Source organism: Saccopteryx leptura, chromosome 6, assembly GCF_036850995.1.
Source record: "Saccopteryx leptura isolate mSacLep1 chromosome 6, mSacLep1_pri_phased_curated, whole genome shotgun sequence".
NCBI lineage: Eukaryota > Metazoa > Chordata > Mammalia > Chiroptera > Emballonuridae > Saccopteryx > Saccopteryx leptura.
This window is the reverse complement of record NC_089508.1, coordinates 185987698-186015290: the sequence shown is the minus strand read 5'-3', so window position 1 is coordinate 186015290 and position 27593 is coordinate 185987698. Positions and strand designations below refer to the sequence as shown.

The window sequence follows — 27593 nt, the reverse complement described above, 5'->3', positions numbered from 1 at the left end:
GTGACCCCACGGCCTCCACTGAGTCACGGTAATGCTCAGCAGAAATACACATATTGTGAAAGTATTCTTTTTTCTTTTCAGAAGCCTAGCTGTCACAGATAAAGAACCACATATTCTGTAGGTAGTTGACAAATCTCCTTTACTTGTTTTTATATCCACATGATTGTAAAAAAGCAAAAGGTGCTAATGGCCACTTTGGTAAAAACACAGTGTTCAAACCTCAGAAGGACTACATTCTCTGGACGGGTCTGATCCCCAGGATGTCAAAGCCCTTGGCCATGACGGCGGCCACCGCCTCGCACAGCAGCATCCGGCCCAGGTTCACCTTCAACACCTTTCCTGAGAAGGCAGAGAAGGGAGACAGTAATTGGTTTTCTTTTTCAAAATTGTTAGAGAATCTATGTTACTTCTGGGTTTTACTGAAAAGTGAACAGCCCAACCCATAGATATTTTGAGGTTTTAACCAGAATCACCTTTACCTTAAACTACAGAGATATAAAATCCAAGAACAAAGGTGATTTTGTTCAAGAGCTCTATTTTTATCTGATAATTAGGACAAGAAATGCAAGGTTTGAAATGATGACAGCTGTAAATTTCATCTTTCCTTTCACTTTATATTAAGAGACAGAAAAGGGAGGGAAGAAACCTCGACTTGTTATCCCACTTATGTATACATCCATTGGCTAATGCTTGTTATGTGCCCTGACGGGGGATCGAACCCACAACCTCGGCGTATCAGGACGATGCTAACCAACTGAGTTACCCGGCCAGGGTTCTTCTTTCCTTTTAAAATGTAGAGCTCTTCCCCAGGCCTCATGGTCTTACATGTATAAACTTTAATACCATGATAAGGTGAGTTTTATCTAATAAAGTGTCAGTTCACAGGCATGACCCTCAGAAACACCTCCTTCCCCTGTGACACAGTAATTCAGTCTATTTCATTAACGTTCTAACATGACAGAGCAGAAGACTAAAGGTAAGAAAACATGCCCGAGGGTGGGAAGACTAGCCTGATGGAACGGGAAGAACCGCACCTACACTGTACGAGAGCTGGCTCAGCTTTGTCTGGGAGAGGACGTGGATCACTGTGCAGTTGTTTGGGACGAGGGAGGGGCAGTCCCACAGACAGACAGGTTGAAGCCACCCGTGCCCAATTCCAGCAAACGCCTTGCTGGCGTCCCACCCCGAACACGACCACTGGACGCGACCCTCACCAGTCTGCCGATCCTTCTCCACACAGTAGCAGCTGTCGTAGAACTCCGTGAAAGTCGTCGCCAGCTCATAGATGTAATCACAGAGAGTGTGGAGGAACAGGTCGTCTAAGATCTTCTGCAGAATCTCAGGGAACCGTAGGATGCACCGGCCCAGCCTCCACTCCTTCTCGTGGTCCAGGACGATCCTGGTCTCTCGGGCAGCTTTCCGGAGCATCTCTTCGTCCACATTGGCCAGACGGGCAATAGACCTGGAAGAGCGGGCAATCACCCCCTTTCCTCTTCGGCAGGCACTCGAACACACGTAATCACAAGTGACTGACACAAGGTGAACACCAGCATCGCCTGATCAATAACAGCCCACACTCACCTGATCCTGGTGAAGGCATACAGCAAGTAAGCGGCTGTGTTTCCTCTGTCGTCCAGCATTTTGTCAAAGGAGAAGATGTAGTCGTTCAAGCGGTTATGGGAAAGGTCGGCATATTTGATACAGCCATAAGCAACGGACGTCTGAGCAGCCTTCAACTCCTCTGAGGTTAAGACCTTTGGGAAAGACAGAAACCAAGCTCAGCGCTTACTGACCACTGGCTGTGCCCTGGTGTCTCGCAGGCAGAAGAAGTGGGTGGGGAGGGAGGTCTAATGTCCTTTCTCAGCAAACCGCAGAACACAGGCCTACCTACAAAGGACGTAATGAACGTACAACTCAGCTGCGAAGTGTAACAAAGAATGCTTCTAGGCCTGAGCAGGTGGTGGTGCAGTGGATACAACGTCGAGCTGGGATGAGGAAGGACCCAGGTTCGAGACCCCGAGGTCGCCAGTTTGAGCGTGGGCTCATCTGGTTTGAGCAAAGCTCACCAGCTTGGACCCAAGGTCACTGGCTCCAGCAAGGGGTTACTTGGTCTGCTATAGCCTCCAGTCAAGGCACATATGAGAAAGCAATCAATGAACAACTAAGGTGTTGCAACGAAAAACTGATGATTAATGCTTCTCATCTCTCTTCGTTCTTGTCTGTCTGTCCCTATCTATCCCTCTCTCTGTCTCTAAAAAAAAAAAAAAGGGAAAGCAATCAATGAACAACTAAGTCAGGGGTCCCCAAACTTTTTACACAGGGGGCCAGTTCACTGTCCCTCAGACCGTTGGAGGGCCGCCACATACAGTGCTCCTCTCACTGACCACCAATGAAAGAGGTGCCCCTTCCAGAAGTGCAGCGGGGGCCGGATAAATGGCCTCAGGGGGCCGCAGTTTGGGGACGCCTGAACTAAGGTGTCGCAACGAAAAACTGATGATTGATGCTTCTTATCTCTCTCCGCCCGTCTACCCCTCTCTTTCTATCTCTGTTAAAAAAAAAAAAAAAAAAAATAGAATGCTTCTATGCAAAACTTGATTGGTAAATTGTGAAGTGTAAGCTTGAATAGGTTTTCCAGTGTATTCAGTTGATATGAAACTGAAAGCAGCAATTACTTTATAGCCACTTCATTCCATAAAGATTCTGAGGTAGCATATAGGAAACAAGATAGTAAAATAAAAACTATAAATTAGGGCAAAGTAATTAATGAAAATCAAACACAGTGTCACCAGTAGGAAGAACTAACTCATGCACTGCTCTGCCAATACTGGTCACACATTCTGAAGCGTCATTAGGCCACAGGTAAGTAATCAGGATTTCTGTTCTGGACACGACTGAGTAGCCTGCAGTAGACTAACCCTTCCACCAAAAACAGCTATTTAAAAGCTGGGTAAATTACAGGAAACAACCGGTTTATATCACCAGAAAGCATCAACACAAAGCTGGGGCAGTTATGTAACCTTTGGGAGAAGGGAAACCAGTCAGTTCCACATTCACCGGGCTTTTACCTGAGGGCATTTTCCCAATCACTCTGTGCCAAATAAGGGAGGACAAAACCCAACTAGGAAAAAATGTTCTTACTGAGGTAAGACAGAGTTCAGAGACCGAGGCTGCCAAAGAAACGGGACAAAACCGCCAAGAGACACCAAAGAGGAGTGAGACACTCTGGGAACACGGGTGGTGGGAGAGGGGACTTCTGCAGCTGGGGAAGTAACGGCTGCGGTGAAACCACAAGGGCCACAGTTCAAGGTTAAAAATCTTACCCCGGGCCCTGGCCGGTTGGCTCAGAGGTAGAGCTTCGGCCTGGCGTGCAAGAGTCCCGGGTTCGATTCCCGGACAGGGCACACAGGAGAAGTGCCCATCTGCTTCTCCACCCCTCCTCCTCTCCTTCCTCTCTGTCTCTCTCTTCCCCTCCCACAGCCAAGGCTCCATTGGAGCAAAGTTGGCCCAGGTGCTGAGGATGGCTCTGTGGCCTCTGCCTCAGGCGCTAGAATGGCTCTGGTTGCAACAGAGCAATGCCCCAGATGGGCAGAGCATCGCCCACTGGTGGGCATGCCGGGTGGATCCCGGTCGGGCACATGTGGGAGTCTGTCTGACTGCCTCCCCGTTTCCAGCTTCAGAAAAATACCAAAAAAAAAAAAAAAAAAGAATCTCACCCCGTAAGGTTACACTGAAACAGGTCAGCCCCGCCGTGGCTGGTTGGCTCAGTGGTAGAGTGTCGGCCCAGCGTGTATGGAAGTCCTGGGTTCGATTCCAGGTCAGGGCACACAGGAGAAGCGCCCATCTGCTTCTCCACCCCTCCCCCTCTCCTTCCTCTCTGTTTCTCTCTTCCCCTCCCGCAGCCAAGGCTCCACTGGAGCAAAGTTGGCTGGGGTGCTGAGGATGGCTCCATGGCCTCTGTCTCAGGCGCTAGAACGACTCCAGCCACAACGGAGCTATGGCCCACCAAGATGGACAGAGCATGGCCCCCTGGTGGGCATGCCGGGTGGATCTCCATTGGGTACATGAGGGAGTCTGTCTGATTGCCTGCTTCTAACTCCAGGAAAAATACTAAAAAAAAAAAAAAAAAAAAAAAAGAGAGAGAGAAACAGGCCAGCCCTAACAAAGTTAAGACTAAGATGAACAGGAGTAAGATAACCAGCTAGAATGCTATCTGCAGCCAGAAGAAAACTTAACTGATCATTGGAGGAAGAAGACATTATGCAGACCTTTCTGATTTTTCATTCACAATGTCCAGCATCTAGTAAAAAATAATGAAGCTTGATAAAAGTAAGCCAGATGAAATGACTACAGACCAAGAATATGGAGTGAGAAAAACAGAAAGAAAAAGACAACAGCAACTTTCAAGTATGCAATTGTTTCAAATGAAAAGCTACTTTAAAAATATTTATCAATTATGGTGAAAAAATAGCAACTGTATTCATGGTGGAGACAACTGATAGGATCAGCTAGCAAAGCAATCAAAATGAACATTAACATTCACGAGGCTTATCAACAGCATGCAGCTCCTGAGAAAGTGCAGGGAGGACTCTTGCCCAGATGCCGACCTTCAATCTAATCAAGAGGAAACACCAGACAAATCCACCTGAGGGACATTCTATAGGAAAACTGCCTGGTACCCTTCAAAAGTGTCAAGGTCATGAAAGTCAAAGAAAGAGCAAGGAACAGCCCAGATTAAAAAAGATTAAAGGAGCATGACCTGTGGTGGCACAGTGGATAAAGCATCAACTTGGAATGCTAAGGTCGCCGGTTCAAATCCCTGGGCTCGCCCGGTCAAGGCACCTACAGAAAGCAACTACTACGAGTTGATACTTCCTGCTTCTCCCCTCTTTCTCATTCTCCTTCTCCCTCTCTCCCCACTCTCTCCAAAACTCAATACATGTGTAAGACAATGAAACTTGAATCCGTCTGCAGATCACTTAATAGTATTGTATCAATGCTCACTTGCTCATTTTAATAACAGCACTAAAGCTATGTAAGACAACATTTGGGGAAGCTATCAGGGGAGTTCTTTGAACTATCTGGCAATATTTTTTATGTCTAAAATTATTTCAAAATGAAAGGCTAAATAAAAACTATGATTAACGTATTCAAAAAATTACAAGGGGCAAAATTGGATAAAAAGATGCGAAATTTCATGATATTTGAAATATAGAACAAAATAATACTTGAAGTAGAAAATAATTCAAAATGAAGCACACAAAGAAAAAAGTGAAAAAAATTAGAATGAAAGACAGGTGGGACACAATTAAAAGTTCTAACATCATATATGTACTCCGAATTCTAAAGAAAACAGAAGGGGACAAAGGTACAATATCTGAGGGGATGTGGCTGAGAATTTCCCTAAACTGACACAAGAACTCAGCCCAGAGACTGAGGAAGCTCAGCAACTTCCCAGCAGCGTACGTACAGAGGAAAGAAAGAAAAGCCTTCACTCACCACCCCAAACCCAAATCAGGCACCTCTTTGTTCAAGTACCAAAGCAAAGACTAAGAAAAATACAAAAGTAGTCCGAGGAAAAGATACATTATCTTCAAAGAAGCAACAAAAATAAAACTGATATTCAAAAGGAGCTATGGAAGCTAGAGGACAATGGAACACCACCTTTAAAATGCTGAAAGAACAGCTGCCAAACTAGAATTCTATACCCAATAAAAATATTGTTCTCAGTTAAACTGAAGGCGATATGAAGGTACTTTCAGACAAATGCTGACAAAACTTGTCACTAGCAGACCTGCACCTCACAAAAGCACTGGAAGGAGATCTGCAGACTGAAGGAAACAACCCAGGTGGAAGTAAGCTCCTGCAGGAAGGAAGTACAGGGAGAGCGAAGTGTGTGGATAAAACACACACAAACAGTGCCAGTTTAAAGCCAACCCTGTGCAGAAGCCTGGAACGGGCCCTTCCCAAAAGAGGTATCTAAATGGCCAATAAGCATATGGAAAGGTCATCAACGTCATGTTTCAGCAGGGAAATGTAAATTTTAACCATAGCGAGATGGCACTACACACACGAGAAAGGCCAAAATAAAGATGGACAGAATCAAGTGTTGATGAAGAGATGAGGCAAATGAACAATCCTGTATCAGTGGTAGAAGCTCCCTGGAAATACTGAATGCAGGTAAGCCTAAGTCTGCCCATTGTGTTGCCTCTTCTGATGGCTCCTCAGTGGTCTTGCGTGGCCAGTGTTGACCACTGTGACTCCTCTATAAATGCTCCCAGAGGTGGGAACTCAGCAGATGTAGACTCTAATGTAGGCTGGAGGCTCAGACTGCCTCAGTCTGCAATATTACACCATCATTGGTTCAAAGCAATGACAGGGAAACTGCCATTAAGAAGCAAAGATACTATTCCACATTGACAAAGGAGAAAAAGCCACGTTTCATAATAATCAAGAACTGTATTTTCAAAATAAATGCTCAATAATTCATAAAACTTATTGTGCAATAAAATCTGAGTAACATAAGTGAGCCCATCGTAAGTGAACCGACTCCTTATAATCCTTCCTAGCTCTATCAATAAAACAAAAATGGAAAATCACAACACAATGCATGGTACACAATATGCAAATAAGATCTTGAATTACCTTGTCTCTTTCTTTTTCCTTCAATTTGTCCATGGATCGTTTTAGACCTTCTTCCAAAAGGTCCATGAGGCGTACTGTTTCACCTGAGCGTGTTTTAAACTTCTTCCTAAAAAAATTGAATGAAATAGACCTGACTTAGAAATCTTTGCAAAGGAAGGTCTGACAATGTCCTATTCCAGTTGGTAACCAGGGAGGATGCCAAAAGAAACAGGAATACTTTCAAGCGTCCTTCCTCTATAGCTCTCAACTCAAAGCATTCTATGCCTTAGGCTCCTAATAGCATCCTCTACGTCAGTGGTTCTCAACCTTTCTAATGCCGTGACCCCGCAATATAGTTCCTCATGTTGCGGTGACCCCAAACCAAAAAATAATTTTGGTGGCTACTTCATAACTGTAATTTTGCTACAGTTATGATTCGGAATGTAAATACCTGCTATGCATTATGTATTTTCCGATGGCTTTAGGCGACCCTGCTGGGGTCGCGACCCACAGGTTGAGAACCGCTGCTCTACATATTTACCATTTGTACATTCCCTAAAACTGAAAAAAAAATGAGACATTTGTTGTTTTGTTCATTTTACTGAACACAAAGTTTGGCTTAGCTGTTTTACCATCTTAGAAAAATTATTTTAAGATTTTTTTATTTATTCACTTTAGAGAGAGAGAGAAGGGAGGAGCAGGAAGCATCAAAGCATCAACTCCCATATGTACCTTGATCAGGCAAGCCCATGGTTTCGAACCAGCAACCTCAGCGTTCCAGGTCAAAGCTTTAGCCACTGCACCACCACAGGCCAGGCCAGAAAAATTATTAATAAAATACACTCTTTTCATCTTGAATTGTTTGGGAAGTAGGCAAATTCTTAACTGGAATCTCAGTTGTATTTCTCTATATAGCAATTCTACATGTTCGTGGTAACGAACCCTGAATGCATACTATAATCAGCTAGAGAGCTTAAAAACCCGTTCAACACAGCAATGGTACAAATGAAGCATGCTTTTCTATCTCACACCAAGCCTACAAAAATAACTGTGATACTTCCCATTAAAGTTATATTTTCAGAGTTGCCTTAGAAAGAATCCTCACAGAAACTGAAACTCTTCCTTTCCCCAGAAATACATGAACTACTACTTCATGGCTTTCCATGTCACCCCCGCCTTGAGTGTCCAACAATTTGCAAATTCCGCCTGACGGTACCTATCAAGTCTAGCCACGGGCAAAGCAAAGCCTTCCTTAACATTGCTACTTTGCAACAACTGGTCTTGTTCATTACTCCCCACCTGTGACTGCCTTGAGTTTTTGTTTTTGTGTCCACTCCCCTGACCAATGGAGGGATGTGTACCTGAATTCCAAGAGCTTTCAAAAAAGCAGCCTAATACCCATGTTAGACCTGAGTCAGAGACTCCCCTGCTGGGGCCTGGCATGTCCACTTCAACAGGCTCTGCAGAGAACCACGGCTGTCCTCCAGGGAACAGGCCACGTCCCACGCATCGTCCTGCGCACACCGTGCAGCTCCTGGCCCAGGCCACGCACGGCAGCTGCTCAGCACACAGGCATCAACAGAGTCACAGGGAGAAGAGTACGTAAAAAGATGAACTATTTATTGTAAAATGTCTTAAAGCAGAAAAATCTCAACAAAAAATAGGTGGCAGAATCTGGGAGCGTTTTAATGTAAATATTTTAAATATAGTAGGCTGCCACTGGTTAGCTGTCACTGAAATTATTTTTTTTTACACGGATAGAGAGAGAGTCAGAGAGGGATAGATAGGGACAGACAGACAGGAATGGAGAGAGATGAGAAGCATCAATTATTAGTTTTTCATTGCGACACCTTAGTTGTTCATTGATTGCTTTCTCATATGTGCCTTGACCGCGGGCCTTCAGCAGACCAAGTAACCCCTTGCTTGAGCCAGTGACCCTGGGTCCAAGCTGGTGAGCTTTGCTCAAACCAGATGAGCCCACGTTCAAGCTGGCGACCTCGGGTTCTTGAACTTGGGTCTTCCGCATCCCAATCCGACGCTCTATCCACTGAGCCACCACCTGGTCAGGCTGTTTCTCCTTTTTAATGGTCTAAGATGCCACAATCACATGATGTTGAGAGTGAAGAAATATATAACGACAACAACAAAAAAAGTCCCTTAGCCATTTACATGGTAAGGAAATTAAATGCTAAGATATGAATATTGGTGATCAATATAAAAAATAAAACCAAACTTAATAATTTCACTTAACTGTAGGAGTTCAAAAAATCAAAAGCCACTGTTTTCCACCTGCCAGTCTGCGAAAGAGTTAACCACCTGATGCTGTATAAAGATTAGGGCCTGGCACAGGTCGCAGGGGTCGTCAAACTTTTTTTATAAAAAGTTTGAGGACCCCTGGTTCTCTACCCTACTCACTGGTGCGTTTTCCGGCACTTCGTTAGGACCATGAAGACCATAAATAAGGACCCAGTGTGACATCTGCATTCCAAAAAAGTACAGCTCTACAGAGAGTTATCTGTTATAATTAAAAAATGTTTGCTGTTGAAACTCACAGGTCTTTGATCTCCATCCAGCCTGAATCTAGAATACCCGACACACCCAACCTGCCTTTCACGTGCTTGCTTAGGGCTTTTGTATATCCACTCGAACTACTTCCTGTGGTTTTTACAAGCACTACTATTTTTGCATAATGGTAGTATTTGGGCTGTCACCAGATTTAACATGCCACAGATTTTAAAGACATGATGATTAAAATAGCTAAGTAACCTCCAGTGAATGTAAAATGTTAAAAATTCTGTGCCTTGGGGCCCTGGCCGGTTGGCTCAGTGGTAGAGCATCGGCCTGGCGTGCAGAAGTCCTGGGTTCGATTCCCGGCCAGGGCACACAGGAGAAGCGCCCATCTGCTTCTCCACCTCTCTCCCTCTCCTTCCTCTCTGTCTCTCTCTCCCCTCCCGCAGCCGAGGCTCCATTGGAGCAAAGATGGCCTGGGCACTGGGGATGGCTCCCTGGCCTCTGCCCCAGGCGCTAGAGTGGCTCTGGTCGCAACAGAGCAACGCCTCGGAGAGGCAGAGCATCGCCCCCTGGTGGGTGTGCTGGGTGGATCCCGGTTGGGCGCATGAGGGAGTCTGCCTGTCTCTCCCCGTTTCCAGCTTCAGGAAAAAAAAAAAAAAAAAAAAAAAAAAAAAATTCTGTGCCTTGGAATACGTGATGAATACTGTAGAGAAATAGTTGCTTTTATTTACCTTTTATTTCCTAAAAGTTGAGCAGAATGTGGGGAAAGAACTGGATTATAGAAAAACTGAAAGTGTGGATACTGACACATATGTCTCAATAAACAATATTCTGGAGATGAGCATAAAAATGGGAGCTGTGAATCTTAAAACTCATTTACAAAATGCTTGAAATATGCTGTTGAATGTTTTGTTTGAAATCTAAGTTGGTACCGTGACAGAATTTACAATTTCGATTTGTAGGAATGTAAACTCTCTTTAAATCTGTGAAGTCTGTAGTTTGGTTTTCATTCAACTTTGTACAAACCTCCCTCAAAGGCACCTTCTCTGGCAGTGATCAGACAAAGGTAGTACAAGACAGCTCAGCTGCGTCTGCCCTCAGAGCACGTGCAGACTGAGACACTGTGGACCCTCACATTCTAACACGGCATCAAATGCAATGGAGCCTCTTCCCAAGAGATCTGGGGGTCAGCACGCCACGCCCACCTTTCCAGTCCTCACTTACTTGTCTTCCCCGAGCACCACGCCAAATCCAGCATGACACACTCGCGTCACTTTAGGGTCATACCAACCAATCATCTGAGCAGCAGCAAATATTGTCTGGAAGTGCACAGACTACAAAGGAACAGAAAGCTACTTGGTAAACTTTCTAATAATAAAAAAAAAAATCACTTAAAGTTCTTGGGCTTAAGGATAAAGATTTGTAAAATTCAAATCACTCACAAATCTTGTGTGGCTAATAAAATTTTAAAAGCCCTTTTATATTCTCCATCTATAAGAAAATGGTAAGAGCAGAACTGTTACAATTTCTATGATCAAAGGTTTAACTGAATTTAGGGCAGGTTCATGTGCATTAATTTCAATTAAATTTCATGTCACACAACCAGGTCAGATGGGCATGGTCACTGAGGTTCAGAGAAGTAACACTATTTCCAGTTTATGGAGACAAACCGAAAAGCTGAGAAGTATCCAAGTTTGGTCAAATCCAACCCTATTCTTTCTTCTAAGAAAAATTGTTCTGAATTTTAGTCTTTGGAGAAAATTTATAGTCTCCAAGTACCAAATGCCACAAATTTTACCTCCAATCAGGCAATGTAAGAACATATACAAATCTACAAACTCACTTGTCCACTGTCCACCACATAGATAATCATATTTGCTTTTTCCTCAGCTATCCTTTGTTTAATAGCAGCCAGGTCAGATGTATCATAGGTATAACCCCCATCTGATTTGACTATGGTTAACGGTATGGAACATCCTGGGACAAACACAATCTTTCTGCCATCATCCACTTGCACAAATCCTAGAAAAGAATTATAATAATAATGTTAAAAGATCCCTGAAAGAATAAAACACTTAGCCATTACAAGATATTTGTTAGCTCAAGACATTATATAATTTTGACATTATGACATTTGAGCTCAAGACATTACGTAATTTTTTTTTTCTCTCCGTGACTTGTGAACTTAGAAAATGGCTACTGTTAAGATTGTCTGGGCACTTGGGGTGTTTCCGGGGTACAGGCGAGATAACCTGACCATTTTCTGGACCTACACTTCCTTGGCTTCCAAACTCTTTGTGAACACCGCAGTGGAGCCCACTTGCTCAGCAGACAGAACATGTAAAAATTGTGCTTCATTTTCAAGCTGGAGCTTAGCCTCCCTCTGGGAGGAAGCTGCAACTCCCATCAAGGCCTCTTAGTATGTATTAAAAGAACCTGACGTTGGCCCTGGCCAGTTGGCTCAGTGGTAGAGCGTTGGCCTGGTGTGCAGAAGTCCTGGGTTCGATTCCCGGCCAGGGCACACAGGAGAAGCGCCCATCTGCTTCTCCACCTCTCCCCCTCTCCCCCTCTCCTTCCTCTCTGTCTCTCTCTTCCCCTCCCGCAGCCAAGGCTCCACTGGAGCAAAGATGGCCCAGGCGCTAGAGTGGCTCTGGTCGTAACAGAGCAACGCCCCGGATGGGCAGAGCATCGCCCCCTGGTGGGCGTGCCGGGTGGATCCTGGTCGGGCGCATGAGGGAGTCTGTCTGACCGTCTCTCCCTGTTTCCAGCTTCAGAAAAATACCAAAAAAAAAAAAATAAAAAAAAAAAAATATAGTACTATTAGCCCTGGCTGGTTGGCTCAGTGGTAGAGCGTCGGCCTGGCGTGTAGAGGTCCCGGGTTCGATTCCCAGCCAGGGCACACAGGAGAAGCGCCCATCTGCTTCTCCACCCCTCCCTCTCTCCTTCCTCTCTGTCTCTCTCTTCCCCTCCCGCAGCCGAGGCTCCATTGGAGCAGAGATGGCCCGGGCGCTGGGGATGGCTCCTTGGCCTCTGCCCCAGGCGCTAGAGTAGCTCTGGTCGCGGCAGAGTGATGCCCCAGAGGGGCAGAGCATCGCCCCCTGGTGGCCAGAGCGTTGCCCCCTGGTGGGCGTGCCGGGTGGATCCCGGTCGGGCGCATGTGGGAGTCTGTCTGACTGTCTCTCCCTGTTTCTAGCTTCAGAAAAAATACAAAAAAAAAAAAGAACCTGACGACAATAACAGCTGTATCTGAGTGCTACCATGTGCCAAATGCTAAGCTAAGTCTCATATTCAATCTTAATAACTCTATGCAGTGAATAATATTATTTTTGCTTTTTTACAGTTTAGGAAACTGATGCTTGGTAAAGGAAAGGCAGAAATTTCAGGTTAACAAAGAAACGCCAAAGTACTACCATTTTCCAACCTCTAATGAAGCAATGGATCACAGTCATGACCATCAATCGTGGCTAAAAGCACTCAGGGAAAGTCCAACAGGGAAGCGGGGGGCACTGGTTACATCTGAACCCACTAATCTATTTTAACATCACAAAAAGAGACACTGTTCACATTTTTGCAAATAAAAGACAAAACAAGAAAAGGATACAAAGAGAACACACCAGAACTTAATTGAGCCTCTAGTACAGCGGTTCTCAACCTGTGGGTCGTGACCCTGGCGGGGTCGCCTAAAGCCATTGGAAAATACATAATGCATATTCAGGTATTTACATTCCGAATCATAACTGTAGCAAAATTACAGTTATGAAGTAGCCACCAAAATTATTTTTTGGTTTGGGGTCACCGCAACATGAGGAACTGTATTGCGGGGTCACGGCATTAGAAAGGTTGAGAACCACTGCTCTAGTAATATGAGAGTAATTACGTTAAATAACACCCCTTAAAAAGTTTTGCAAATCAAATGGCCCAGTTTCTTCTACAACAAAAGGAAAAAAAAAGGGGGGGAGGAAAGAGATACCTATGGATTTATATAAATTTATTTATTAAACAAATGAAATGTTCAGATTCTGAAAAAAAACTTTCAAAATTAAAAAAGATTATGAATCAATTTGGGAAATTTAAACTCTGATGGGCCATTTAATAATATTAAGAAATTATTAATTTTCATGAAGTGATACCAGTACCATAATTGTGGAGTGGGAGGAAGAGCCTGTTTCCTCAGACACATACCCAAACAGTTATGGATGCAATTACATGATGTAAGCACTCCATGGACATAATACGGTTGCCCAGTATCCATGACTGTTGGATATGGGTGCTAAGTACATGGAGTTTGAGGCCACAAGAAAAAAGTGCCTACCTTTATCTTCAAATTCCTTTACAACATCATTCATCCTATCTTGATAGAAGGATTCCCCCCTCTCTATTAAAGAGATGTCCAATGCATCATAGATTTTCTTAAACTCTAGGAAAAACAGTCACCAAATGAATAAAATGGTTAAGAATCTTAACAAACAGGAATCATGCATCTTAAGTTAAAAGACATTTATTATTTAATTGAACTATTTGGGAGAAAGAAAATGATATTTAAGCAGGTATGCTATACAGAATATTATATACGTATTTGGAAAATGTGGAGAGAATATGGTGAGACCCACAGAAGTACTGACGGTGAGTGGTGTAAAAGAGCCTGTGTCTGTACCTTTTACTTTTATCCATTCCTGGGGAGTTTCCTGCTTTGCTTTCTCTCCCCCACAACCTACCACCCATGACTTCACCTCACCCTCTGCATCCCCTTTGATTCTGATATACAAAGTAAGGAGTGAAACTGTCATTTTCTCAATCTGCTGAGATTCTGCTTCCCGGCAATTCTCAGCTTGGCTCAGATAAACTCATAAAAATTCTTTACGGGTTTGAATGTTTCTTACGTTGACAGTGGGACTACAGATAATTTTTATTTCATTTTTCCTGTCGAAATTTACAGGTTTCTACAAAGAACGTGTACTTCTTGTGTAACTTTAAAAAAACTTATCTTTATAAAATGTAAATGAGCCCTGGCTGGGCAGCTCAGTTGGTTAAGAGCACCATCCTGATACCCAAGGTTGTGGTCGACCCCTGGTCAGGGCACATGCAAGAATCAACCATTGAACCTATAAGTGGAACAAGAAACTGATTGTTTCTCCTTTCCCCTCTCTCTAAAATCAGTAAGTAAATTTAATGTGAATAAAAAGAAAAGCCTTCCCTATTGAAGATCAAATATTTACTAAATTTTCTTGTATTTTACTTTATACCATATAGCTGTCCATCTAGCCGGGCATCAGTGACACACATTACCTACAGTTGCATTACAAAACATTTCACTACCTCGTGCTGCAAAACAGCCTTCGTTAACCTTCTCTTTCCAAGATCTACTGGCTAATCTTGTCCATTCATTCTTCAAAGTGACCTTTACAATTCCGTCAAGTTTGAAAACTTGAAATGGTCTTAAAGTGACCCATGAATCTGAATAAGTAGGGGACTGCACGACACTCTCTCTAACCGTTCTATTACATCTGCTGTGCATCTCCCTGACTTAGGCCCTACACAGCTCTGAATACAATGATTCCCAAGTGTTTTATAGCTCTGCTATAAGACTGTGTCTGTGACTAAGATCTTTACTTTTTCTTTTCTACTTTCCTTTCTAATTAATAATTTGTTGACTTCTAAAAAAGTAAACTTTTGCCCCTGCCTCTCTTAATAAACTTTCTGAATAGTTGTTTGTTTCAGAAAATATTTAATAAAAAACCTATTTGCCAGTCCTTGAAAGTTTAACATTTAAGGCCAATTCTGAATAGACTCAAGGAAGCTACATGCAACAGCACCTGCTGAATCAATGAACAAAGTCCAGAACTCACCCTGGCGGGAGACATCACAGATAAGCTTCCAAGCTTTTATAATATCTGGGTCTTTACTCTGAAGCAGAACTACACACTGGTACGCGCGCTTCTTAAATTCCTCCTCAGTATCAAATCTCTTCTTGGATTCCTGTTTAAAAAAAAAAGTGGCCCTGGCAGGTTGGCTTAGTGGTAGAGCGTCAGCCCAGCATGTGGAAGACTCGGGTTTGATTCTCAGCCAGGGCACACAGGAGAAGTGCCTATCTGCTTCCCCCTTCCCCCTCTTCTTTCCCTCTATCTCTCTCTTCCGCTCCTGCCGCCAAGGCTCCATTGGAGTAAAGTTGGCCCGGGCACTGAGGATGGCTCCATGGCCTCCGCCCCAGGCGCTAGAATGGCTTCTGTTGCAACAAAGCAACGCCCCAGATGGGCAGAGCATCACCCCCTGGTGGGCATGCTGGGTGGATCACGGTCAGGCACATGTGGGAGTCTGTCTCTCTGCCTCCCCACTTCTCATTTAAGAAAAATACAAAACAGAAAAAGTAAGAATTATAAAAAGAGCCAACTCTGTATTCTAGGTTATGAAATCCTCAGCGTTCATTTCTCAAAAAACCAACATGAAAAAACAAGAAAGAACAAAGAAGTGAAAATTTAGAACACCAATAAGCGCTCTAACTCAATAGTCAAGAATATTGTTATAAATGCATGTGCCAAAAATGCTATTACTTCTTTTGAAATCATTCTTGACAATACAAAATTCTCACCATGGTGCTACCTCAACTTTTCTAACACGCAAAAGCCTACTCCCACCAATGCGTGTTCCTGCAGAGTAATCAAGAGTAGCTAACAGGGAGAGCTGAGTCTTCCGAGGTCTAGTCTCCATCCTAGATGTGGTACTGGATGAAATTTTTGTAATTAAAAATAAAATTGCTTTCACTGTTTTTATTTCTATTTTGAAAGCAAGACATGATTACTGTAAAAAAAGATATATATGTATATAACCACATGTAACTATACATATATACAGTTACTCTTACCCCATACTAACCAGTGAGAGATAATATTTTGAGGTATAATTCTAGACATTTCTTTGCAAATACACACCTATGTGTTTTAACAAAAACTGGAAAGATATGGCTTTTCTTTTACTGAGGTTTTTTTTTAAAATTTTTTTAAATTTTATTTATTCATTTTAGAGAGGGGAGAGAGAGACAGGGGGGAGGAGCTGGAAGCATCAATTCCCATATGTGCCTTGACCAGGTAAGCCCAGCGTTTGGGACCGGCGACCTCAGCATTTCCAGGTCGACGCTTTATCCACTGCACCACCACAGGTCAGGCCTCTTTTACTGAGGTTTTAAAATTCAGCAACGCATTATCAATATCTTCCTGCATAATAGATTTGCCTTATTACATTCAGAGCACAGACACTACTTTACCTGTATCATATCAGCAAACATTTGGTTATTTACAACTTTTTAATTAAAAATATTTACCGAAAGACCAAAAAAAATCATTCTAAAAGGGAAAAACCCTCCATGTACCAAGTTGTTCAATGCATGGATAAGAGCCCCATCCCCCCAACGGGAAAAAGTCAACAACTGATGAATGTAAACTTTGGTACACAAAACCAACAAAACAACATGCAGTCATGTCATAAAGTAACACGAAGAGTTTATATAAAAATGTTAAGTACAATACACAAAATAGCATTACAATCACAAATAATATAATGATGTTTATATACAGATAAGGAGTCAAAGAAAGTTGACCAGTTTGACTTATGATAAATTTGTCTTTTAAAAAACTGTTCTTCCATATACTTAATAACATTTTCAAAATATAGAAAAGTGAGAAGAAAATAACAGCATCTAAAACATTCTAAATACTGAGGGGTGGGAAAAAAATTTTTAATGTTAAAATATATTTTGAATAGCAAACTCTAAATTCACTTAACACATAGGTGATGTGGTAGAATTTTTTAGCATACACAAATAAAAGCACAGATAGTACGTTTAGGGGCAGGGAGTTTACCAACTTTTATTTAGACCCACAGCAGCTTCTAATACCATTTTGAACTCCCTAAGGAAACTGAATGATTATAGAGAACAGTAAACACACAAATAACATAGCAATAAATGGTACCAAACCTTATAAAAGGCCTGAAGATCCCCAATAGGAGGTGACACTGTTAGGTAATCTGGAAATTTATCTTGCAGGTGAGCAATGAGCATGCCAAACTGGGTCCCCCAATCTCCTACATGGTTTAACCTAATACCAATCAGAGAACATAAAGAAATTTTAAAAGGATAAACACATTTAATTTAGAGGAATGACATTCTACTAGCAGCCACTGACATGTAAGTGCTAGTGCATCGCTGTTCCCTCAGCTGTTCCCTCAGGTGGTGTGCAAGCTGCACGAGGGGCAAAGACAGCGCCTGTTACGTCTACCACCGTATATCCAGTAACACAGGCTGCTCACCGGGCCGCCGGGATTCACTAAATGAATGAAGTTCTATCAATGGACTGTGATCTGTTCATTGTGTAGTTAACTGAGACGAGCCAATGCTGGTCATTATCCCAATTTTATGAAAATTCAACTTTTCAACCAATTATCTCAATGTAATTTATATTGGCGGTTCTCAAATGTTAGTGGACAAAATTCTTCCAAGTCCTGCCAGTCCAACCACTTCTCATCCCTCACTGCCTCAAGCCAATCTCAAACCACCAGCTCACCTCCTGACTGGATTGTTACAACAGCCTACTAACTCTACGACAGTTCTCCCCTTTTTGCCTGGCTTTTTCATAGAAGCCAGCATCATCTTTTTCTTTAATTAAATAACAGACATGCCCAATTTTATTGTGCCCTGCTTTATTGTGCCTCACAGAATTTGCATTTATTTTTTAATTGATTTTACAGAGAAGAGGGGGTGGGGGGTGAGAAGTATCAACTCAGAGTTGCTTCACTTGAGCTGTTGTTCACTGACTGCTTGTGGTGTCTTGACCAAGCGAGTCCAGAGTTTGGAACTGGCGACCTCAGAGTTTCAGGCCATCCGTCTACCACTGGGCCACCACAGGCCAGCAGGAGTTGCATTTTTTATAAACTGAAGGCAAGACCCTCCAGCAGCTGAAAGGTTATGAGCAGCTTAACTGTGGCACCTGCTTTACTGAGGTGGTCTGGACTGAGCCTGCTGTATCTACAAAGTATGGCTAGCCACGGCTCTCCTAATAAAGGCTCTCCCTCCATGGCTCCCCATTATACACGAAGGAGTAAAATCCCTACTTCGTCCCCCCCACACAAGGCCCTTGCTTACCTCTCCCCACTAGACTATCAAGCCCTGGCATGCAGGAAGCACTCAGGAAATAGCCGAGGAAGGAATGGGAGGAGGGTACCATTTCCTTGGTTCCACCTCCAGAGCCTAAAATGTTATTAGTTTAGAGGAGAGGCCCAGGGCATTGTTTATTTAAAAAGCCAACCAGATGATTCTAAGCAGAACCACACTCATGAATCAATGATTTAGTCAAATAGTCTTTCTCAAGTGACAGTAGTCATTTTCTATAGAACTCTCCAAAGACAAAAGTAGGTACCTCAGCACATCATATCCTGCAAATTCAAAGAGGCGACACATGCTCTCTCCTATGATAGTTGACCTGAGATGGCCCACGTGCATCTCTTTAGCTATGTTGGGAGAGGAAAAGTCAACTATAACCTGAAATAGAAAATAAAAAGAGATTTTTACAGACAACATTCTACTATAATTATGTAATGTGATAAATATAGCTATACAAAGGTGATCCTATTACAACATATAAATAAATAAAAGTAACATGTTGCACACCTTAAATTTCCATAATGTTCTAGGTCAGATATAGTCAATAAATTTTTTTTAAAGGGGTATAAACATTTTATTCTGCTAACACATTCATTACTATAACACATGTGATAATAAACACAGACTTAAATAGTAGCTTGGCTTATAATTCAACTACGTTAAGTTTTCTGATGACTCTAGCTGTCCATCACTAACTGAAGAATAAAATTCGTTTATACAATTTATGTATTATGCTCTAGTTCAGCAGTATCTCAAAAACATTACCTGGTTATCGCAAATGCCTTACAGAATAAAATAAGAAGAAGAATCACGTAATAAGCAAGATCCAGGAAAAAGGCTACATACATCAGTTACGTTCATTATCTCAAATATTCTATTAAATATTTGATTAAATCTCAAAATGAGACGTGAAAGCCACTCCCAGTTACAGCACGTTCCATGTAGTGTTAAGTATTAGCGTATCAATTAAAAATTGTACATATACCTTTTTGTGCTCTCCAAGGGCAGGTAGTTGAACACCATTCACCAGGAGATTGGTCAGCTGTTTTGATACAAACTCCTTTCTTAAGTGGATATTAATAAAACCTAATGAACAGTAGGGGGGGGGGGAATCAGATAGCCTCCTCTCTCTGAGGACTGCTCCCTCCCACAGCCGCCGCAGCCTCACCTATACTGGCTCCAGAGCACCAGGCTGGGTCTGGCAGAACTCTGCAGTGTCCCAGGACCACTCGGGGCCTCGACCTGAGCTTGTCAGCTCCACTCCAGCATTTACTTCAAACCATACCCCACTCCTGACAGCTCACTTGAATTAGGGCCCCTTCACTCTCAGCAAATGATTGCTTCACCTCCTAACAGAAAACAGACAGACCTGCCTGACCTGTGGTGGCGCAGTGGATAAAGCACCGACCTGGAACGCTGAGGACGCCAGTTCGAAACCCTGGGCTTGCCTGGTCAAGGCACATATGAGAGTTGATGCTTCCTGTTCCTCCCCCTTCTTTCTCCCTCTACTCTCTCTAAAATGAATAAATAAAATCTTAAAAAAAAAAAAAGACAGACCTGTAGCCACAGACTTATCCGCCATTATCTATCCTTTTGGTGAAAAACCGAATCACAGAGAGATAAAGTAACTCATCTAAGATCAGGAGGCCAAGTCTAGACTAAAATCTGTTTCCTAACTTTCCATCCAAGGTGCTTTCCCCAACATGCTCAGGATACAAAGCTTAATCCTACATTTGTATTTAAAAATGGTTTGCATTTTTATTTCAAAAAGGACTCAGCATTAACACAACTACTTAAGAAGGTAATGTTGTCATACCAGGACCAGCAATTTCAACTTTTTCAATATATTCATTGTCTGGGAGGTGTTTGGTAATGTTTTCGGCAATTTCTCTTGGGTTAACTCTCTGTTCCTTTGTTTTCAGCATCTATAATACAATATAATACAATTTATTACACATCAGTTTTCAGCAAGTTCCTCAGAAATGCACACCGACAAAGCAGTAGGTGCATTTGACATCGACTCATCCAAGGGCAGAAGCAGACAAGTCCAATGACCTTGTAAATGGGCAGATTAAAGCATCAAGTATCAAGAGAAATACAAAAGCGCCCAGATCTCTGATCTCCCTTTCAACATGAGTTGCCGCACAGCTACAATATTTTTGTGAAGACATAATAATGCCTCTAGTTATTACAACTGTTTCCAAGACATTTCTAATTATCAAATCATGGAAGTGTCCAATATGTAGACTTGGGTCTAATATGCAAACTTAATCCAACGAAGACATATACATTATCTGGAGGAAAAAATCTGGACCCTGTAAGATGAACTCTCTCTCTCCAAGAAAGAAAGAAAAGCAAAAAGTCCCAGAGCAGGGCAATTAACCACAAATACATGAAATGAGGTGACTATCAAAAATAGGGAATTCCGACTGGAAATGAAATACGTTGGCCCACCTCAAGGACACCAGAGTCACATCTAATATCTGATGGGAACGCTGGTTGGCAAATGGCTAACTTTTCATCCTCCACCTTCCAACACTCAGCAATAACACACAGCGACCCTGGACACGACAGGAGGGAAGTACAGAAACAAAATGGTTCTGACCATTGCCCTTAAATGTGGAAAACACATATAAAACTTCGCTGACTCTTCTAATCTGTGCTTTTTAAAAATTAAAGCCACACATCCCTTTTTCTCAAGGGTTTCAGAATGGTGGAAAATGTTTTCACTGAGGATAGAACAATTTGCTATCATTTATGTTGATGGTGACAGTGATGAAATGCTCAAGAAAATCAAATCACCGAGAGTGCTTCAGAACAATGCCATCACCTGAGAGATGCCCATAGCACTGTTACACTGGTAGTCCCCGAACTTGGGCTGCTGACTCGGGGTCACTACCAGAGGAGGGTTCTCCAGGTCTGGGTACGCGGCCTTAATGGCTCGGCCGAAGATCTCCTGTAGGCGCCTGTTGATGTTCATCATGTTTTTAGTTGGTTTGTTCCTTTCTGCTTGAAGACTCTAAGAGATGAATAAAAATATGTCAATAAGATATTAAATCATAATATAAAATTTTCCCAAATATTTTGAGAAAGCTTCAAATGTCTTGAGAAGAGCCAAAAGTAACAAACAGTTCAATGCTCTCGTATCTGGGCTACGCTAAGAAATGTAACAGGACAAGCCTATACCACAGCATGTAAGACATATGCAGAAAATGCCCCAAGATCTGCTTTTTTTCTTTGGAGAGGGAGGAAGGCTGGAAGGGAAGAAGGCAGGAAGGGAGAAAGAGAGGGAGGAAAAGAGAGAGGGAGAGAAGGAGGAAAATAAAGAGAGAGCAAAAGAACATCAAATTGTTCCACTCAGTTGTACCACTGATTGTTTCTCAGATGTGCCCTGACTGGGGCTCAAACTGGCAACCTTGGGGGTCTCAGCCAGCACCCTCGGGGTAGATCTGGCACCCTCAAGAATGAGCCAGCAACCCCGGCTCAAACTGACCACCTCGGTGCTCCAGGACGACGCTCTACCTACTGAGCTGCTGCAGTCTCGAGCCTGACCAGGTGCCACTCAGTCTCCACTACTCAGTTGGCCGAAACACTGGTGAGAGAACGTGCGTGCCTTCCACACACACTGCCAGTGCTCTCCTAGCTACACACTCACGCCACTTTGTATACGGACATGTGTGTTGGAATACACTGCACTCCTTTTCTGTCTCTCTTTTTTTTTTTTTGTATTTTTCTGAAGCTGGAAACGGGGAGAGACAGTCAGACAGACTCCCGCATGTGCCCGACCGGGATCCACCCGGCACGCCCACCAGGGGCGACGCTCTGCCCCTCTGGGGCGTCGCTCTGTCGCGACCAGAGCCACTCCAGCGCCTGGGGCAGAGGCCAAGGAGCCATCCCCAGCACCCGGGCCATCTTTGCTCCAATGGAGCCTTGGCTGCGGGAGGGGAAGAGAGAGACAGAGAGGAAGGAGAGGGAGAGGGGGAGGGGTGGAGAAGCAGATGGGCGCTTCTCCTGTGTGCCCTGGCTGGGAATCGAACCCGGGACTTCTGCACGCCAGGCCGACGCTCTACCACTGAGCCAATCCTTTTCTGTCTCTTACATGATCATTAGCACTATTAGGCACTTGATATTTCTGAACTGTAATATATTAGAGAAGTGAATAGAAATAAGTGTGGAATGAACGAGGTAATCAGAGGTGAGACATTTTGGGGAAGATTTCATGGAAAAGAAATTTCGCAATTTTAGAAGACTCAGAAAGACCAAGCTATTGGAAGCAAAGAGATCACACGCAGGTAATAAAAAAGACTTAATGGGAGAGGGGTTAGGTAGAGCCTAAGATGAATAATTGGGCTCCACTTTGAAAAGAATGCTACAGGCCAGCGCACCTGGCTGAAAGCAGCACACACACACAGGAGAACAATTATGGCAGTGAGGTCATCGCCTAAAATCTGTCATCAGCAGACAGACCTGAAAGGCAGGCCAGAAAATTAAACCCCAAGTGAAACAAGCTCAATCTTCTGACCCAACTGATAAACACTATTAGATATGAGGCCGGAGATGAACAAATACGGCACGAGCTTCATAGGAAAAAAAAATTATTCTAAAACATTAAGTGGAAAAATAACCCAACCACTATGATACTATAAAATATAAAAATATGATAAAATAACCGCCTTAGGGCAGAGGAGGGCTGTGGGTATATTTTTAAACAGTTCCCTTTGGTCGAGGCAATTAACATTCAAATATTTTTTTAAAATAAGGTACAAGCATAAATAAACAGTTGAAACAATGTCTCAACTCTACTTGAAGCTAACTTTAAGCTGGCCAAACATTTAGTATGATGACACATTTCAAAGACTCCTGAGAGGACAGGACAGCACCAACTTCTCCACTACTTGCACCGATAACTTATTCCTGACTTGTCTTAGGCAAAGAAAAGAACAGGGTTCTTTCCTCTCTGAACACCTCCAGGCAAACTTTCTGAATCTTCAATAACAAGGGGTTTTAAAAAGTCACGACAATTCAAACCGATGAATGAAACCAGAACCACGGACTCACCTTTAGAAGGATATTCAGTCGATATTTTAATTTTAAATTTTCTTCCCGCAACTTGTCCAAATTTGGCGAAGCTTCTAAACTGCCACCGTTTTTCAACCGATCAATTTCAGCAGTCAGCGACTTAATCTCTTTTTCCTATGAAAGAAAAGGCACTGTTTGGTCCAGTATGACCAACTTCCATGATGCAATCAACTGTAACACAGACTTCCTCCTTTCCCCTCTCCACCAGGAAATGGCAGAGATGATAGGGACAGAGGCCTTGCCCTTTGGTAAGTTATGACTTTCCTTCCTCAAGGTCTTTGATGACATCAGCTTATTACCTCTGGTAATATGAAAAAATTAAGTATTTTGCGAGCTGGAATAAGCGTCAAGCACACAATGGGATAGGCCTCCTATCCCTAATTCTTTCTCCGGCTCAAGTGTTTGCCTTTTGCCCTTTCAGGCAAATGGGAAATGATTTTCCCATTTTCTCCCGTTTCCAATGTCGCATGTCCTAGAAAGCCCTTGGCTTTTTACTCAAATGTCTAAAGACATGCCAATTCTGAAGGAAGTAAAGCTACCAACCTAACTGTATTACTAAGGGAGAGCGGCCTCTCCCTTTTTTCAGAATGTTTACCGGAACCTAACTACAACCTCCCATCCCCCCAAAAGAAAAAGAAGTCAGAAAATTACCACTTGCCATAAGTAAGCATACAGTATTGGCCAGGCATTGACCTAACTAAACACTTTGGGAATTATGTCTATAATTCTAACCGCAACCCAGTGGAGAGGCACTTACAGGACCACACTGACAAAGAACACACGCTCAGAGCAGGAAAGAACTTGCCAATTTACCTGATCAACTTGAACTTTGGGACTACCGACGTAGCACTATAAAGCAATTCCCCTGATACGGTGAGTACTTCCGCTGCTTCCCCCTCATCCCTCCCTACCTGGGCATCAAAGGCAACCGGCCTGTCCCACTCTCTTTTATAGCCCGTTTCTGGGAAGGCAGAGAGAGAGAGCCAGTTCCTGTCTGACAATGAACCGCTCCGCGGGCTTCTCAGAATCCCTCTTGCTCAGGATCACGGAGAGAACGGTGGCTGAGCTGCAAACCAGGACCCAGGGTTCCTGCTCTCGTCCCCGGTCCCCCTCTGCCTGCCTCTACGGGACCACGTGTACGAGCGGGGAAGGAGGGACACTGAGCGGCCGGTAACGAACTCGCCGGGCTCCAGCCCAACAGGAGATGCTGTTTTGGGGGGTGTGAGAGGGCGGGACTCTCCGCTCCCCTGAACCTCCCTGTACACGGGGCCTGGAACGATGGGTTCTTCCTCTACCACCCCTGGGAGGGCGTTCGCCTCCCAAGCACACAGGCCCGGGTCTCGGGACCCCGCTGCTCGCGTCTGGGGCGCACTGGTTGGTCCCTGCCTCGCTGCTGCCACCTCGACACCGCCTGGGCACAAGCCAGATCCTGGTCCCTCCCCTCCAAGCTTTTCCACGGGCCCCATGCAGCCCGACCTGCTGCAGCAGCCGCGCGGAGTACTTTGCCACCAACCCGTCCATCCTCCTGCTAGCGTCTCACGCAACAAGTGACCGGAAGCGGAAACGGCCAGCCCTGCCCGGAAGCGGAAACCCTCTCCTCCCGCGGTCTCGAGGTCGACTGGGGGCTGCCGCCTCTGTTGCCCCCTGGCGGGATCCAGGACGCACTGCAGGAAGGACCCGCAGGTGAGTAGGGCGGTGGTCGGTCAGTCGGCCCGCATGCGCGCTGCCGCCCTGAGGGTCTGCTTCGGGAAAGGGCAGAGGAACCGGACCAAAACTGCTCTGTGCTTGGACTGACTTGGATCTGCACCTACAACCTCTCTCAAAGGGTTCAGTTTACCCCTCTGTGAAATGGGCACAGAACTATTTAATCAGCAAGAATTCACTGTGCACTTTAATACGCCGGATACTATTCCAGGCGCTGCAACACAAGCTGAAAACAAGTCAGATCAGGGCCCTGCTCACATGGAGGTTACAATCTAAAGTGAAGAACTATGCTACACAAAAAAGTAAATTATCAATCTGTTTTAATTGCCAGGAAGATAATGTGGTGGAGTGATTTGGGACAGGGAAGCGCTCCACCTGATAGAGTGGGCGACATCTGTGTTAACATTTTAAACAGCTAACCCGGGTGTAAGTTCTGAGGACAGGGGCCTTAACTGTTTTGTTTGCTTTTCCCTATAACCCCAGAACCTGAAAGCAGTGACCTCTAAATTTTTTTGCTTCTGTGCCCCATAAAAGCATTTATAAAATTCATACTACAGTGTAGACTTTTAAAAGCTGACATCTGAAAACTCTTGCCACACGTTGGACTGTTTTCTGGTGTGTTGCTTCTTGTATAAGTGCTTTCATGTATTTCCACCAAAACTGCAAATTTAGCTCACTCAGTTTCTGTGCCCACCATATAATGTCAAAAGTAATCTGAATCCTATTTACTTAATTTTTTAATCTAAAAGTTTGGCTTTATTATCTTTTAAATAAAACTGTTTATATGTCCCTGTGACACCTTTTCATTTCTAAATTCTTTTTAACGTTTTAATTTATTGATTCCAGCGAAATAGAAAGAAACATTGGCTAGCTGTTCCATCCATGCACCCAGAGGTGAATTAAGGTCTGTTGAGACCCCGGGTGCATAAGAAAATATTGGGCCCCTTAAAAAAAAGAGACAGGGAAAATAAAAATACATGTTAACTATATCTTTAAATAAATAAGAAATATTATGTACTATTAATATTAAAGCTGCACATATGAAACCAAACTTGGTGTCATTAGAAAAAAAGTGTTAAGTTGCGGCCCAGGGCGTGCACCTGTGCACCCACAGTTAAATCCATCTCTGTGTGCACCTATTGGTTGAGTCCTGCATGTGCCCCAACCAGGACCATACCTGCAACCCTGGTGCACTGGGACAACACTGCAACCAACCTAGCTAGCTAGGGCTCATTTCTGAAATCTGAGAAAGCTGGAAGAGTTGGTAGATGGACAAATCAATGGACAGATAGATCTCCACCTTCAAGGCAAAGCAAGAAGTAAGGGTCATCTTTTTACTACGCTCCCTTTGCTTGGTGCTCAAGGATTTCACCATAAGAAGAAATGCATTCATGGAGTACCTTTTTTAGCTCCCATTAGTATAAACTCGAGGCCATGGGAGCGGTGTTATGCCTTTCCTTGTGAAAGAGGACATGTGAAGAGAGAATTGGGTAACTGAGTTTGCAGGCAAATTAATTTTAGGAAAGACTAGACAAAAATTCAACATTTGGAAATGGATTCTCCTAATGCATCTAAGCCCTCAGACCCCTTAAAATGCATTCCTATACCCCGAGGTCTTCTAGCCCAGCTTGAAAGATCCTTCAGCTAGAGTGGAGCTTGTCATTGGGCATTCCTTAAAAACCTTAATGACTAGGAGGGTTCTACGCAGAGGTAGCAAAGGTGAATTATCTGAGGCCGGAATTAGGTTTATTCGAAAACAGGAAGGGTACTGGGCTTTGGCAGTGGTGGAGAGATGGGTAAAAGCGAAGCTTTCACTACTCTTGTTTCACCCAGAACCTTCCTCCTGATCAGGAATGACCAAGTGGAAGGAACCAGTTTCACCTCGGGGGCAGACATTTGATCTCATTCCTTCATCTCACAGATATTTACTAAGGACCCGTTTTGTGCAAGATCTGACAGAAAACAAGGCCAACGAGGTCCCTTCTTTAGGACGTCACCTTTTAGAGGGGACAGACAGGAAACAGTGCTCTAATGCCAGTGACCTGTGGGAGGGCGCATTGGAGGTGGCCCGGAATGAGGGTGGAGAGGGCTCTCCGAGCAGGAGCGGTTTGAGTGGAGGCCTGAATAGTGCTACAGAGAGGGCCGTGTGCGGATGGGATGAAGGCATGGAGGAAGACCACCTACCAGGCAGGAGCCAGATGCACGGAGGCTCTGTGGGGGGCTGAAGGAAAGAAAGGTCAGTGTGGCTGGAGTCTGATTAGCAGTTAACTGGCCAAATCCTCCCCCCCCCCAATTCTTATTTATTGATTTTAGCTAGAGAGGAAGGGGTAGGGGACAGGAACTCCTGTCAGTGCCCTGACCATAGATCGAACGAGCAACCTCTGCACTTTGGGATGATGCTCTGATCAATTCGGCCAGGGCTCAAATCTTGTTAGTTTTCTTTTTTTCAGATTTTATTCATTTTAGAAAGGAGAAGAGAGAGAGAGAGAGAAGGGGGGAGGAGCAGGAAGCATCAACTCCCATATGT

The 27593-nt window shown here is 43.8% G+C and overlaps 1 protein-coding gene across 2 annotated transcripts; it reads right to left on the bottom strand.

Annotated features, from left to right (window-relative positions):
- Positions 1–121: 121 nt before the first annotated feature.
- Positions 122–24955, bottom strand: RARS1 (arginyl-tRNA synthetase 1). Of its 2 annotated transcripts, none has more exons than XM_066341581.1 (15): positions 24839–24955; positions 23342–23476; positions 21114–21302; positions 20100–20208; positions 19269–19369; positions 18540–18661; positions 17102–17222; positions 14979–15108; positions 13445–13549; positions 10976–11154; positions 10357–10466; positions 6643–6748; positions 1582–1754; positions 1215–1462; positions 122–339 (listed from the first exon to the last, which is right to left on the bottom strand). In XM_066341581.1, the coding sequence occupies exons 1-15, from the start codon at positions 24881–24883 to the stop codon at positions 230–232; spliced, it is 1983 nt and encodes a 660-aa protein (XP_066197678.1). In that variant the 5' UTR covers positions 24884–24955; the 3' UTR covers positions 122–229. The 2 variants fall into 2 exon arrangements, with proteins under 2 accessions (XP_066197678.1, XP_066197679.1); XM_066341582.1 differs by lacking the exon at positions 24839–24955 and adding an exon at positions 24120–24178.
- Positions 24956–27593: the final 2638 nt, after the last annotated feature.

Bases quoted from the DNA above. Each gene is read 5' to 3' on its own strand.
- RARS1 (XM_066341581.1), bottom strand. From the start codon at position 24,883: ATGGACGGGTTGGTGGCAAAGTACTCCGCGCGGCTGCTGCAGCAG. The intron at 19,370-20,099 runs GTATGACAACAT...ACTGTTCATTAG, and splicing joins AGTTGAAATTGCTGGTCCTG to GTTTTATTAATATCCACTTA. The intron at 13,550-14,978 runs GTGAGTTCTGGA...TGTTTTTCCTAG, and splicing joins CTGTGATGTCTCCCGCCAGG to AGTTTAAGAAAATCTATGAT.